Source organism: Pyrus communis, chromosome 8, assembly GCF_041283825.1.
Source record: "Pyrus communis isolate YQ-2024b chromosome 8, ASM4128382v1, whole genome shotgun sequence".
Classification (NCBI taxonomy): Eukaryota; Viridiplantae; Streptophyta; class Magnoliopsida; order Rosales; family Rosaceae; genus Pyrus; species Pyrus communis.
Window position 1 is genome coordinate 1,260,019 of NC_142572.1, and position 16,147 is coordinate 1,276,165.

At 34.6% G+C, this 16,147-nt stretch overlaps 3 protein-coding genes across 3 annotated transcripts; 2 read left to right on the top strand and 1 right to left on the bottom strand.

Annotated features, from left to right (window-relative positions):
- Positions 1 to 1,850: 1,850 nt before the first annotated feature.
- Positions 1,851 to 3,312, bottom strand: LOC137716726 (peroxidase N1-like). Its single transcript, XM_068456105.2, has 2 exons — positions 2,745 to 3,312; positions 1,851 to 2,623 (listed from the first exon to the last, which is right to left on the bottom strand). Exons 1-2 carry the CDS (start codon positions 3,153 to 3,155, stop codon positions 2,039 to 2,041), a joined length of 996 nt encoding a protein of 331 aa, XP_068312206.1. The 5' UTR covers positions 3,156 to 3,312; the 3' UTR covers positions 1,851 to 2,038.
- Positions 3,313 to 8,212: 4,900 nt separating this feature from the next.
- LOC137718846 (cationic peroxidase 2-like) lies at positions 8,213 to 10,799 on the top strand. The gene is made up of 2 exons (XM_068458377.2): positions 8,213 to 8,784; positions 10,030 to 10,799. Exons 1-2 carry the CDS (start codon positions 8,374 to 8,376, stop codon positions 10,612 to 10,614), a joined length of 996 nt encoding a protein of 331 aa, XP_068314478.1. The 5' UTR covers positions 8,213 to 8,373; the 3' UTR covers positions 10,615 to 10,799.
- A 2,516-nt stretch (positions 10,800 to 13,315) lies between these two features.
- LOC137716840 (peroxidase N1-like) lies at positions 13,316 to 14,852 on the top strand. Its single transcript, XM_068456208.2, has 2 exons — positions 13,316 to 13,880; positions 14,076 to 14,852. The coding sequence occupies exons 1-2, from the start codon at positions 13,482 to 13,484 to the stop codon at positions 14,658 to 14,660; spliced, it is 984 nt and encodes a 327-aa protein (XP_068312309.1). The 5' UTR covers positions 13,316 to 13,481; the 3' UTR covers positions 14,661 to 14,852.
- The last annotated feature ends 1,295 nt before the right edge of the window (positions 14,853 to 16,147 follow it).

Here is a 16,147-nt window from a genome sequence, read left to right on the forward strand (position 1 = left end):
TTTGTCATTTCTTTCACGTTTATATTCACAATTAATCAATATAAAAATTTTTATTTATTTTCTTGTACCTATTTGTACTTTCCAAAAATTTTAAAACTTTAGAATTTTGATTTAAGTGTATTAATGGGTGATTTGAGTGTGAAAGTCAATTTCCAATTTATAGTCTTACTTATGAATTGAACAGAAAAATGTAGATGGGAAGTTTGTAAAGTGTATGTGATACGGGCAATTAAATATGACATGGCGTTAAGATTTTAAAATAGGGACTTAAACTGGATAGAGAAAACCATGCAAGTTATAATCTAAAAATAATCTTATTTAGGTCATAAAATCTAAAAGCTCCCAAAAAAAAAAAATTTAAATGTTAATGACTGGGCCTCATTCTTTGGTGAATATCTCTTAGTATTTCTTCAGTCCTAATGGTTTCTCTAACTCGTTAGTAGGGGTTTTCAGGAAAATGCAGGGGCATGGCGACCCCCGTCCCTTGTATATATGCTCTCCGTCCCTGATTTTCTGGATAAAATTCGTCACTGAAAGTAATTTAAAACTATCATGAAAATGTATATGAGGGTAAAGAAAGTCGGCCACAAAAAATGAGGTCAACCAGAAGACTAGAAGAGGAAAGATCAACTCTCTAAGACTATATGTCTATCTACTTATCTTAGCAGTTGGCAGTACGTATACTAAGTTTTGGTTTATTCTTTCCTCAATTGTAACGCCCGTACCCGTGAATGCATGCATGGTGCTGTTTCCTTTTCTTGTTATAAGTTTTGGTCAAACATGGAGCCCTTCCACTTCTGAATTTTCTACTCCAACTTTGTCAACCATGTGTGTGTATATATATTATTTACTGTTGTGTATTGGTGGACTGTACCGCGTATCATTGGCTTTTTCCCAAACATAGACGTTTTCAGCCAATTCTTTCTTTAATCGCTGTCAAATGATACTAGAATCTAAAGTGTCAATGAAATCGTGAGAAATTTTTAGTTGTGACGGAAACACGGATTGTACATCACGTGTTTTTATGTAAGTGGTGAAAATTTTTAATTTTTAAGTTATTAACCTTTTAACACACATAACCCACTATTTATATAAGGACACGTGGTGTACCACCTCATGTGACGGTCACACTGAAAAATCTCTCTGAAATCAAGGTCGTCTCTGATATTTTCATAGACCTATGAGAATTTAATCAAAAAATCCTCCTCATTTTAAAACATAATAATTTTTTAGACAATAAATTCATACATAACTCAACAATCAATATTCAAATTAATTGAAATCAACATCTCACTCTTTCAAATTAATCAGAGGTGTGAATAACGGCCAAGAAGTTCCAATATTGGAATATGTTTTGCCACCACCTGAGTAGAATTTAACTTACAGTTTCTTTTAACTTATCCCCATATTCAGTGTTCAAAAGATCAAATAGCCTCTGCCACATTGGCAAAGCTAAAGCTTCTCTAATCTCGTTGATAGGATAGAGTAAAGTGGGCCACAAGAGAAGAGTATATGGGGCAAAGTGAGACTAAACAACGTGAAGAGTACATCAGCCATAGTTAAAAAGAAGTACTCTTTAATGTAAGATTGTCGCACAATTCGTTACTCCTCCTTTCTTTGTTCGTCCCTCATGAGGAATCCTATCAATAATCACCATTTCTTCAATTTGGTAATGAAAACTGAAAACTTTTTCGAGGTCTTGTTTTCTTAAGTATTTTCCTTAAAAAAAAAGTTGTCAATGTCCTTATAGGTTCGACTCCCTAGCATATACACATTATCCAGTAATACAAAAAGAGTAGTATGCAAGAAAAATTTAAAAAGTACTTGAAATATAAAACTTTCAGGTAAAAGAATGATATATTTAACATTTAACAGCTTACAGAAACCAAAGAATGAGCTCAAGGTATCTTTCTCTTTGAAGACACATGAGAAACGAAATGAAAGTAATACAACATGGCTTGATTGTGACAACAAAAGAATAAAACTAATTAATTAATTAATTAGTAGAAATATCCAACAATCTTGGTCATTGACTTCGTTAGTTGACTGCAGAACAAATGCGGCGGATTTCACCATTTGTGGCAGATTTTACACCGATGTTACTCATTTTCACCATCGACTTTCCGAACTCGATGTTGAAATTCAATGCTTGTAAGCCTCTCACGCCCAAAAATCGTTGGACAAAACTTTTAGTGGTGGCGTCGGTCCATAACTTCTGATCCGACTCAAGTATTCCGCGACCATTCTTCAAATTTGTGAAGAAAGTTGCATCGAATCGACTTGCACTGCCCGTGTCTAAATCAACACGCCTGGCCGTGTCACCATTTTCAGGGCAAATTGATCGTAATTGGGCAAGGAATAAAGGGTTGATTGTTTCATCAGCGCCATTTCCGGTGGTGGTGAAGTTGTACAGTCTGTACCTGAAGAACAGGCAAGCTGAAGTGCCAATGCTGTGTGCACCAACGAGCGTGACAAGATCTTGAGTGTTGAGACCCAAATCTTGGAACTTGCGCTTTTGTACATCAATCGATTCTCTAAAGCCAGGCAAATTACTAGTCTCTGTGGCCAGCGAAACTCGTCCATCTTTTCTTCCAGTAGGCACATTCCAAGTGAATCCTTTGGTCTGCAATAAGTAAAATTATGTACATTAGAGGAGGGTATGAATATATAGTTGTTTTTACCGATATATCAACTCAAAGCTAACAAGCACAAGAGCAACAATCAAATAAATAATGGATACTTACAAGAACTACGGAATCACGGGCAGCGAGGGCGAGAATATCTGCACAAGAAACAACTCCTGGGCATGCAGCTTCGAGCTTGGTCTTTGCATCGTCAATGACTTCCCAACCTCTTAAACCGAGGTTAGGCCCAGCGGTTTTCTCAGTATTAGGGCCGTCAAGAAGGACAGAAGCATCACAACCTTGGACAAAGCAGTCATGGAAGTGCATCCTTAACAAGCCAGGAGCAACGGAAGGGTTGGAGTTGAAATGAGTTTGAACCGTTTGTTTGACAATAGACTCTGCTGCTGGACATGTACCCGAGTAGAATCCAACTCGTGTAAGTTTGCCCTGGCCTTGCACCATCACCAAGGTGGTAGCCAAACCAACAAGTAGCTGTAGAAAGTACATCAATAACATTTTGGAGGAGCTCATCTTGTGGTAAATTTTGGTAAAGGATGTGTTTGGGTATATATATATATATACACTGCAAGCTAGACGCAGCTTATAGCTTTGGTTTTGCGAGTAACTAGCTAGCACGAAGAGGATATCTGCTGTGAAACAAAGTACTTTTGGCTCTGCGAGTATTGTAATCCGCTGGTTGTGTTTAGGAGTGAATGAAGCCTCAAGTATTTATAGGAGGTGGTCAAATAATTAAACGCGTAGAAATGGAATGAATTATTTATTATATGCATGCATCGTATTTCGTATATATGTGAGGGTAAACAAAGTTGGGCTACAACTTGCTCGGACTTGGCGGTAATATGTTTTGGTTTACTCTTTCCTCACTTGTGACGCCCATACCCGTCAATGCGTGGTGGGTGCTGTTTCATTTTGACGCAGCGGGATATAATAAGGAAAAATCAAACGAAATTTCTTCGCCAGCAAGCCCTAGAGTCCACTAGAAAAATAGAGAGAAAACTCATGTTTATTGAATAAAAGTAAAAAGGATTGCAAACCTAACACCAAAATGACCTATTTATAATGTTCTTAATCTTAGAAACCCTAGGTATCTAAATAGGAAAGGAAATAACAAATAACAAAATATAAAGAAGTCTTAAATATTAAATTCTAAATTAAATATAGTAAACGACTTATATTAATTACAAGCCCAAAACAAACATGCCATCAAATTAGTTGCGTTAATCCGCACAACACGAAAAGCCCAAAACATTCACTTTTGGGATATTACAACAACAAATAATTTATTAACACCTGAATTACTAATTTTGTAATGACTTTTCTTGATTGTTAATCGCTTTCTTCTTTTAATTTTATTGTATATAAGAAAATTTTAATTTATGCCGAATATCACTTTTCTTGTTTATTTCAAACATAGAACCCTTCCAAAGCACTTCAGAATTTTCCATTCCTACTTTGTCAACCATATATGAATATGTACACATTTTTTATTGGTGGTGTAATTTACCGCGTATCTTTGGCTAATTGCCAACCGTTGTCTTTCTTTAATCACCGCCGTGAAATGCTAGAAACATATTAATTGCATAACGAGGGTCATCAGCACTCTGCATGGAGAGAGGAAATGATTACCAATGATTAGGTGAACACATGCTATGGTGCCAATAACCAAGTCAAATTAAAATATAATTCAATTAAAATAACTCATTTACCATAATTTGAAACAAATTAATTACTTTATTAAAATTGATTAAAGAACGTACATAGAGAAGACATGTAAAACATAATTAAGAGGCCACACAAGCCAAAAGAAAAACCAACAATTTTACAATTACAAACTTATCAAGAATATGATACAATTCCAACCATTAACATTCATGATGATTAAACCTTGCAAGTTGTAGAACTATAGGAAAAGCACCAAGTGGAAATGACAGCTCCACCCTTTGATGATCATACAATCATTAGCAAAGAAGCACTCTATGAGTTACTTTAGATAAACGTCGAGCTTCCTTTTCGTATGCACAAAAACTCACCATGAACCTTCATTAACTATAAACAACAGCGTAAGTTATATATAGTTTCTACAAGGCTCTCATTGACAAAGCGAAAGAGCTACATGCACAACTTAACTTTGTTAAGTAATTTCTCTCTCTTCACCAAAGTACTTATGTAATTTCTCTTTCTCTTCACCACTTGCATATTGTGATATAATTCTCTACATACGTAAAGTCCTCAATAGGTAAGGCCAAGAAAGAAATTAAAGTTAAGTCACTCCAACTTAATGGCACCGTATTTGGTTAGGCGTCAATTGAGTAAGTGCAATCTTCATCAGTCAAACCCATCTAATAGCGGTAACTAGTAGCAGCACACTCGCAATCACCAAATTCATATTCAAGTAAATTACCTACCTACATGCAAGGCTCATGACGAATTTAGGGAGCGAAGATTAATTTGCATCTTATTATATTTCACTAGCATAATTCTGCCTATATATAATGTGAGCAACTCTATTGTTTGAGACTTTTAGTAACCTTCTAGTATTCCAGGTTTTCTGAAAAAAAAAAAATATATATATATATATATATATATATATATATAATGTTTATTACTGGGCCTCATCTTAGGTGAACATCACTTAGTCTTTCTTCAGTTCTAATGGTTTCTCTAGTTTGTTATTAGGGTTTGTTAGGAAAATGCAGGGGACATGCCCAACCACCGTCCCTCACGTGCTCCGCCCCTGATTTCCTGGATAAATTCGTTACTGTAAGTTTACAAAACTAGCCATCCATGAAAATGTTTGTGAGGGTAAAAAAAGTCGGCCACAAAAAATGGGTCAACCAGATGAGGAAAGATCAACTCTCTTTCTATATGCTTATCTTAGCTGTTGGCAGTTTCCTAAATAAAAAAATCTTAGCTGTTGGCAGTTTCCTAAATAAAAAAATCTTAGCAGTTGGCAGTACGTACTAAGTTTTGGTTTTACTATTTCCTCGCTTGTAACGCTCGTGCCCGTGAATGCATGTGCTGTTTCCTTTTCTTGTTTTATTTCTAGTCAAACATGGAGCCCTTCCACTTCTGTATTTTATATTCCCACTTTGTCAACCATGTATGTGTGTGGGTGTGTGTATGCATATACATACATATATATGTATACACTGCTGTTTTTTGGTGTGCTTTACCGCGTATCTTTGGCTTTTTGCCAAACGTAGTCATTTTCTGACGATTCTTTCTTTAATCACCGCCAAAAGATAGAATCTAAACTATCAACGAAAGAAATTAAAGTTTCACTTTAAAATAATTAATTTGTAATATAAGAAGTAATTTAATTATTTATAAGCATATATAAGTCCTTCATTTCATGAGTATAGGATTTGACCTCAATACGTCTCTCATATGTGGCGAACTGTCAACCTAGCACATGAACAACACAAACATAATAACGTAGAACACTTGCGGCAGTTTGGTTTCACACATGGAACAACCTGTGATAATACCATGAAAAAAATTAAGATTTCACCATATAAAACTAATTGGCAATATGGAGGTAGTCTAATTACTTATAATCACATATAATATTCCTTCTCCTATCAATGTAAGATTCATTCTTTAATTATTGTTCCAAATCATTTCTAGGGATGGGTTCTATTTGAAAAAATTGTATATCAAAACTGAAGCGATATACAATTTTTGGGTTTTTTGGTATTTGGGTTGGGATTTTTCAAGTCGGTTGTATTTCGGTACGAAAATCCCAATCCTAATCACTTCCCCTCTTCACGTAAAGGGAATTTTCTAATATAACCAAGAGTATGGAATACTACAAGTATTTTTGTTAAATATAGAAAAATTAAGATTTAATAATTAAAACACCCGGGTCCATTTCTAATATTTTATGGCGACGATTAAATAAATAATTGGATGAAAACGACAACGGTTGGTCAAAAGCAAAAGATTCGCAGTTGACAAAGTACACCAATCATGCATGTATGGCTTTGCATCCATCTGTCGGGGTGGATTATTCACCAGTCTCTTATTTGAAAATATTTCTAAAAAAAGATATCTTTCTAATACCAAGTTATTTAGTCATTCACGTATATGAAATAAATAAAAAAATAATCACGAACATGAACGAAAATAAAAATGTTTTTGAGTGGGGTCAACTTTGAATAATAAAATTATATTAAAACTTTAATACATGCTATTCGTTTATTGTTCAACAACATAATTTTGTGTAATTGATGTTTAAAACGGTAATATTGTAAAGATAATTAATACTTATGTACTTACCTTTTTTATTTTGGTCCAATTATATTTTAACACATGTTTTATTTTATTGTTTTAAAAAAGTAGACAATTTGAGTTTTAAAAAATAAAGAACATATGACATCTTTTGATTGAACAAAATAAAAAAAGTGAGTATTTGAGGAACTCACCTAAGTACTATCCATATTGTAAATTATTAGCTAATGGAAAAACTACTTGGCTCGGGAGGGTAAGAGAGGGAAGTTATCGATGTTGCTTAGACTATCAATCACAATATGTGTGAGGATATGAATCAAAGAGTGAGAACAATTATATGTTGGAATTGAATGCTCTGACAAGAAAGGTATTTGGTGAATATATAGAGATGAGATATCCTTTTTGGAGAAGTTGTATTCTTCAGGGGAAGTTAGAACTTTTCCTGTTGAATACAACTGTTCAATTATATCCAACAATCATATCCTTTAGAATTAATTAATTAATTAATAATTGTATTACTTTCTTTATTGATTAATCAACTTATTCAACTACAATCATATGTATATTAGTACACCAGTATTATGATGTATCTTCACACATGATTACACATATTGTGAAAACTATGTTATCATAATCATATTGCGACATAAGAGGGTAGAAAAAGTATAGAAGATCAAAGCATATTTTTAGTTGAGTGTTTAGACTGAGACTCATTTATGAATATATAGCAATTTTATAGCTCTAATTGGAGCACTTTATGGAAAAAAAAAATATTGGGTAGGGAAAACTGTCTCAGTGGGCATATTCTGCCTTCGATCGTGAATATGTTGATTATGGTTGACAAACTAGGGATAGAAAGTTCTGAGGTGGAACAGTTCCATGTTTGACCAAAAACAAGAAAGGAAACAGCACCATGCCACCATGCATTCCCAAGTAATGGTCCTAAGCAAAAATATTACTTTTATCGTATACTTGAACCATTATTTGTATCATTTGTTTAATAGAGATGATACTTATGTGTTGGTAAGTTATATCTCTATTAAAAATGGTACATTAATAATACAAATAAGTAATAAGTGATAAATGTAGCATTAGTCGATCATAAGATATCATTCTGAACGTTACAAGTGGTAACCGCCAAGTGCCAGCCAGCTGAGCAGATAAATATATAGATAAAGAGTTGATCTTTTCTCTTCTGGTTGACCCCCATACAATTGTAGCCCCATTTTGTTTACCCTCTCATATACATTCTTGCGTACAATTTAATATCTACGCGTTTAATAATTTGACCAGCTCCTATAAATACCTGAGGCTTCATTCTCTCCAACACACACAGAGCAGATTACAGTACTCACACAGCCAAAAGCACTTTTGATCGAGAGTCTGAAAATAATCCCTTACCCTAGCTAGTTATATATATATCTTCCTCCAAACTACAAGCTGCGTCTAGCTTGCAATATATACACACACATCCTTTAACCACAAACTGTAGCACAACATGAGCTCCTCCAAATTGTTACTAATTTTCTTTCTACAGCTACTTGTTGGTTTTGCTACCACCTTGGTGATGGTGCAAGGCCAAGGCCACCTTACGCGCGTTGGATTCTATTCGCGTACATGTCCCACGGCAGAGTCTATTGTCAAACAAACAGTTCAAACTCATTTCAACTCCAACCCTTCCGTTGCTCCTGGCTTGTTAAGGATGCATTTCCATGACTGCTTTGTCCAAGGTTGTGATGCTTCTGTCCTTCTTGACGGCCCTAATACTGAGAAAACCGCTGGGCCTAACCTCGGTTTAAGAGGTTGGGAAGTCATTGACGATGCAAAGACCAAGCTCGAAGCTGCATGTCCCGGGGTTGTTTCCTGTGCAGATATTCTCGCTCTTGCTGCCCGTGATTCCGTGGTTCTGGTAAGTATTATTAATTTGATTGCAGCTCTTGTGTGCTTGTTAATTTTAAGTTGATATGATCGTTAAAAACGGATAGTCATACACTAATATTAAAACACTAACGGAAGGAATGCATAATTATATTCCAAGTTTGGGAATAACATTGCTCAATATAGTTAATTAATCATCTCCTTCTAATGAACATAAATTTAAGGATTCTTTAGATATAAGCTTATGCAACACTTATTTTCTTAACAAAAACTCATCTCATTTTAAACATTCAAATAAAACCCAAATTTGAAGTAGACTGCCATGTAAACAAATAAATACCTATTATTTTCAAACTATTTACAATTGTGCCACAACACTCTAATTATGTTAATGAATTTAATTATCCACCATAATTGTGGGAAATAAGTGCCTTATTATTATAAAAGTATCTACTTTATACTTCTCTTACCATCATATGTTTCATTTCTTTTATTTGTTTGACAATCATTGTAGGTAAATTATTTTGCATGTATGTATTAGACACATTTTGTTAAAATTATATATATGCGTACAAATAATTTATCTATATTTTTATGTTAAATAATATGTAATTAATTAATTTGAATTAATTGGCTAAAAAAATTATTTATTTTGCAGGTAAATTATTTTTCATGTGGTATTACATATATACTAGCCACATTTTGTTATTATTATATAGAGTGTGCAATCAATCGACATTCTTTTATTTTGTAGGGAAATTGTTTTTTTTTTTTGTTGCAAAATATTGGTATTTAATTAATTTTGAATAAAAAATATTTATTTATTTTGTAGGTAAATTATTTTGCATGTAATTTACTCGGAACTTATATTGTTATATATGTTGTGCAAAATAATTTACCTACGTTACATTTAAAATATTGATAATTTTGAATAAAATAATTTTTTTATATTGTAAGATATACTAATTTACCTGTTAGCATCATGTGAAAATAACTATATAAGGAACATTGGTATCATGTAAATTTTTTTCTATTAAATGCATAGGAATCATGACATTTAAATTTTTTTTCCAAATCCCCATAAGGTATTTGAACATTTAATTGAATGAAATAATGTAAAATAAATGTAGCTAATAAGTGAGACCCAAGGTAAGTGTTATTAGTTGGAGCCTAGTCATTGGATTTTTGTTAGAGAAATTTATTATGATGGGTTTTAATTAAAGAAAATTGAATTTCAAGGGGTGTACTCATATTTTCAGTAAATTTAATTCTACAGACCAAAGGATTCACTTGGAATGTGCCTACTGGAAGAAGAGATGGACGAGTTTCTCTGGCAACCGAGACTACTAATTTGCCTGGCTTTAGAGATTCCATTGATGTACAAAAGGCCAAGTTCCAAGATTTGGGTCTCAACACTCAAGATCTTGTCACGCTAGTTGGCGCACACACCATTGGCACCTCAGCTTGCCAGTTCTTCAGGTACAGACTGTATAACTTCACCACCACCGGAAATGGCGCTGACGAGACAATCAACCCTTTATTCCTTGCCCAACTACGATCAATTTGCCCTGAAAATGGTGACGCGGCCAGGCGTGTTGATTTAGACACGGGCAGCGCAAGTCGATTTGATGCAACTTTCTTCACAAACTTGAAGAATGGTCGTGGGATACTTGAGTCGGATCAGAAGTTGTGGACCGACGCCACCACTAAAAGTTTTGTCCAACGGTTTTTGGGCGTGAGAGGCTTACAAGCATTTAATTTCAACCTCGAGTTCGGAAAGTCGATGGTAAAAATGAGTAACATCGGTGTAAAATCTGCCACAAATGGTGAAATCCGCCACATTTGTTCTGCGGTCAACTAACGAAATGACCCTGATTGTTGGATATTTCTACTAATTAATTAGTTTTATTATTTTGTTGGCACAATCAAGCCATGTTGTGTTACTGTCTTTTCGTTTCTCATGTGTCTTCGAAAAGAAAGATACTTTGAGCTCATATTATCGTTTCTGTAAGCCGTTAAATATATCATTCTTTTAATTGAAAGTCATATATTTCAAGTACTTTTTTACTTTTCTTGCGTAGTATGTGTTTATTTTGCTGGATAATGTGTATATGCTAGGGAATCTAACCTATCAGGACAACTTTGAAAAAGAAAACTTCAAGACCACGAACAAATTTTCAGTTTTCAATACCAAATTGAAGAAATGGTGATTATCGGTAGGTTTCCTGATCTGGGACGAACAAAGAAAGGATGAGTAAGCGGTAATCTGACAATCTTATATTGCATTAGTTAGTTTCATTATAGTTTTTTTTTTTAATAAGATGTTTTATTAAACATCATAAGATAGTACACATGATAACATAATCCAAACGTGAATATCATGAACTAAAGTTGCGTCTGAATTAAAAGACACGCTATCTGATTAATATCAAGAGCATAAACAAAAAAGTCTTACAAATATCAGCACAACTAACTATAGATACAAAGTCTTCGAAGAAAGAATACATCAAGCTGGATTATGTACGCTAATAATGTGAATCTCGGTATAAAAAATTAAAAAAAATTAAAAAAAAAATCCCAAAAAAACCACTTAGAAAAAACTTTGAGATGGAAAAAAAGAGCACCGCACATGCTTGAAGTACAATATAAACCAACTTTATCATTAGTCTACACCACTTCCATGACAGCAACACTAGCATAAGGACATCCTCAATGTTAACTCCAAACCTCATCAAATTATTAAGAAGTCCTCCAGAAGAAAACCATGTAGAACAAAACACTGGGCCAGGGAAAAGAGCTCCGCAAACTTAAATGAATTGAGTCATAAGCTTGTTTCCATTACAGTAATTCAGGTTACACCGTATTAACAAAGGGTTACATTGTATTAATAATCTTTCATTATGTTGATTTTTTTTTTTAATGAACAAACGATATATTGTTGATTTGACTAAGTAAAGTTACTCACGGTCACATTTTACTAATATATAATATAGATTACACTTATGCAGTGGTGTTAGTGTGAGGGTATATTGAACGCTCGAGTAATATTATGTTAAAAGTAATTTAGATAAACCAATCCATATGGTACTAAAAGAAAAGCCTAGTCTCTAGAGAGAAAAATAGTAAAAAAAGAAAAGAAAAAAAATCCTCCGGCAGCGTGTCAGAGACAAGTCCTCTTGGTCTCTTCTTTTTCTTTCCTTCGTGTTTCGCCTACCTTTTAACTACCTTTAGTTCTTGGGATCGGTCATTCTCTCGCTATGTTGATGAGAGGCTATGATGTTCAAACTCGAATCAATGAACAACGGTTGTTGTTTAGAGTTAAGGTGGTAGCTTTTGTATTTCTTTTGATTTTGTGAGCATGCAAAAAAGACTATGAGGAAGAAGCTCGACATTTATTGGAGAACAAATAACAGTGCTTCTTGGCTAATGATTGTATGATTATCATAGAGTGCAGTACTCTTTTCATCGCGGTTCCTTTACAGTTTTAGTCTTCATAAGTGTTATCTTTCATGTCAGTAGGATTTGTATCGTATTCCTTATAATCAATTTGTAATTGTAAGGGTATGATGTTTGTTGTTGGTTTATGTGACCTCTTAATTACGTGTGACATATCTTTTCTAGATTTACCTACGTTCTTGATCGATTTTAATTAAGTTTCATTTTATTTAAAAGAAAAATCCATATGGTATATGAATCACTATAGTTGTGTGTGTGTGTGTATATATATATATATATATATATTTGAATCTGACTTGGCGCCATAACAGTCTTCACCTAATCCTTGTTCGTAGTCATTTCCTCCATCCATGCAGATTGACGTCCCTCTTTATGCAATATTTTCCTAGTATTTTATGGCCGCGATTTTAAAGAAATGATTGGCTGATACGACTACGATTGGAAATTAGTCAAAGATACGCGGTAAAGTACACCAATAAAACAGGTTTGGATCGGAGTCACATGCATACATATAAAAAAATATTTCAAAGATTTAACCAATCTTTAAATTATTTATGCAAAAAAAAAAAAAAAAGAAAAAAAAAAAAGAAGACAAATATAGAATTATCAGAGATTTATTTATAATGAAAAAAATGGACGTATACAGTTAAATAAAAAGCTAATATAACAATCAATGAATCCAGCGATTATATGGTTTCAATTCGGATGATTATTTGTAAACATGATATTTGAAAAAAAATCTAAACAGAAAATAATTGAATCGGTAAAATACATTGTAGAATAAGTTTGTGTCAAAAATTCGATATCCACTATCCAAACCCATATATATATGGTTGACAAAGTAGGAATAGAAAATTCAGAAGTGGACCGCTCCAAGTTTGACCAAAAACAAGCGAAGTAACAGCACCATGCATTCAGGGGTAACTGCCAAGGGCGAGCCAGCCGATAAGATAAATATATAGATAGAGAGAGTTGATCTTTCCTCTTCTGGTTGACCCATGCATTATTGCATCTTGTAGCCCGACTTTGTTTACCCTCACATACATACATGCATATGAATCAATTTCTCCTCCGCGTTATCTCCTATAAATACTTGAAGCTTGAAGGCTTCATTCACTCCAAAACACAACCAGCAGATTACAATACTCACAGAGCCAAAAGCACTTTGTTTCACAGCAGATATCATCTTCCTACTAGCAAAGCCAAAAGCTACAAGCTGCGTCTAGCTTGCACTATTTACACATCATTTTAACCACCAAGCTGTACCACAAGATGAGCTCCTCCAAATTATTGTTACTGCACTTTCTACAGATGCTTATTGTGGGTTTGGTGGTGCAATGCCAAGGCCAACTTACGCGCATTGGATTCTATTCGCGTACATGTCCCACGGCAGAGTCTATTGTCAAACAAACAGTTCAAACTCATTTCAACTCCAACCCTTCCGTTGCTCCTGGCTTGTTAAGGATGCACTTCCATGACTGCTTTGTCCAAGGTTGTGATGCTTCTGTCCTTCTTGACGGCCCCAACACTGAGAAAACCGCTGGACCTAACCGCGGTTTAAGAGGTTGGGAAGTCATTGACGATGCAAAGACCAAGCTCGAAGCGGCATGCCCCGGGGTTGTTTCTTGTGCAGATATTCTCGCTCTTGCTGCCCGTGATTCCGTGGTTCTGGTAAGTATTATTAATTTGATTGCAGCTCTTGTGTGCTTGTTAATTTTAAGTTGATATTAAAACACTAACGGAAGGAATGCATAATTACATTCCAAGTTTGGGAATAACATTGCTCAATATTCATGTATCTAGCTAAATTATAATGTCTAGTTAATTAATTATCTCCTTCTAATTTACATAAATTTAATTCTACAGACCAAAGGATTCGCTTGGAATGTGCTTACTGGAAGAAGAGATGGACGAGTTTCGCTGGCAACCGAGACTACTAATCTGCCTGGCTTTAGAGATTCCATTGATGTACAAAAGGCCAAGTTCCAAGATTTGGGTCTCAACACTCAAGATCTTGTCACGCTAGTTGGCGCACACACCATTGGCACCTCAGCTTGCCAGTTCTTCAGGTACAGACTGTATAACTTCACCACCACCGGAAATGGCGCTGACGAAACAATCGACCCTTTATTCCTTGCTCAACTACGATCAATTTGCCCTGAAAATGGTGACGCGGCCAGGCGTGTTGATTTAGACACAGGCAGCGCAAGTCGATTCGATGCAACTTTCTTCACAAACTTGAAGAATGGTCGTGGGATACTGGAGTCGGATCAGAAGTTATGGACCGACGCCACCACTAAAAGTTTTGTCCAACGGTTTCTGGGCGTGAGAGGCTTACAAGCATTGAATTTCAACGTCGAGTTCGGAAAATCCATGGTGAAAATGAGTAACATCGGTGTAAAATCTGCCACAAATGGTGAAATCCGCCGCATTTGTTCTGCAGTCAACTAACGAAATTACCCAGTTTGTTCTAATTAATTTATTAATTAGATTCATTATTATTTTGTTGGCAAAATCAAGCCATTTTGTATTACTTTCTTTTCGTTTCTCATGTGTCTTCAAAGAGAAAGATAGTTTGATCTCATTCTTTGGTTTCTGTAAGCTGTTTAAAATCATTCGTTCCATTGAAAGTTATATAGGCTTATTTTTAGTTATCATACCCGTACTTTTCATCAAATCTCATTTTAGCCCCGTACGCTTTATATTAACTCACTTTACACCTGCAATCTATCCCCGTGTTCCACTTTACCCTTACATTCTATATCGTCTCACTTTAACACGTACACTCTTCCTCAATGTCCCACTTTATCTTATTTCATCAAATAAGTTAAAAAGGGTTGTTAATTGTGATAACGTGACATGGACAATTTAATCTTTTCAACTTTGTTAGTAAGACCCATGAGTGCAGGATGTAGGTTAAACTCAAAGTTCGATTTCTCTAGATTAAGAAAAATAAAGAAGGGTAGAGCGATAGAGGTAGAGATTCCCACGACTGAACTCTGAGAATCTTTGTAAAAGCATCCAATAACATTGAAATTGATTCGCGAAGCTTGAAATTCATCATTCTCTTATATTTTTTTTCTTCTTAAATATGGAGAAATCAAACCCTAATTTGAGTTTAACCCACCTCTCTGTATTCTTTATTAAGTCTCCCATAATCTTACACACTCTGTTGTGTCTCCCCATCGTATGTGCTCTTGTTCTGTGGCTCAGTTTACCTTATTCCGACAACTCCGTCAACAAAACCATCAAGTACTAATGTGGCATGGGCATTGTAGGAGATACTAATTAGATTTAACACAAAAGAAGGTGAACCAAGAAGATAAAAATTTAATATTTTCAACCCACACATCTCTTTAACAATTCCGTTGACATGGACAATTTAATCTTTTCAACTTTGTTAGTAAGACCCATGAGTGCAGGATGTGGGTTAAACTCAAAGTTCGATTTCTCTAGATTAAGAAAAATAAAGAAGGGGAGAGCGATAGAGGTAGAGATTCCCACGACTGAACCCTGAGAATCTTTGCAAAAGCATCCAATAACATTGAAATTGATTCGCGAATATTGAAATTCATCCTTCTCTTATATTTTTCTTCTTCTTAAATATGGAGAAATCAAACCCTAATTTGAGTTTAACCCACCTCTCTGTATTCTTTATTAAGTCTCCCATAATCTTACACACTCTGTTGTTTCTCCCCATCGTATGTGCTCTTGTTCTGTGGCTCAGTTTACCTTATTCCGACAACTCCGTCAACAAAACCATCAAGTACTAATGTGGCATGGGCATTGTAGGAGAAACTAATTAGAATTTACAAATAAAAAAAGTGAACCAAGAAGATAAAAATTTAAAGATTTTCAACTCACACATCTCTTTAACGATTTTGTTGACGGAATTGACAGAATAGGGACAAGAAACAATAGCATGGGAGTAAAGTGAG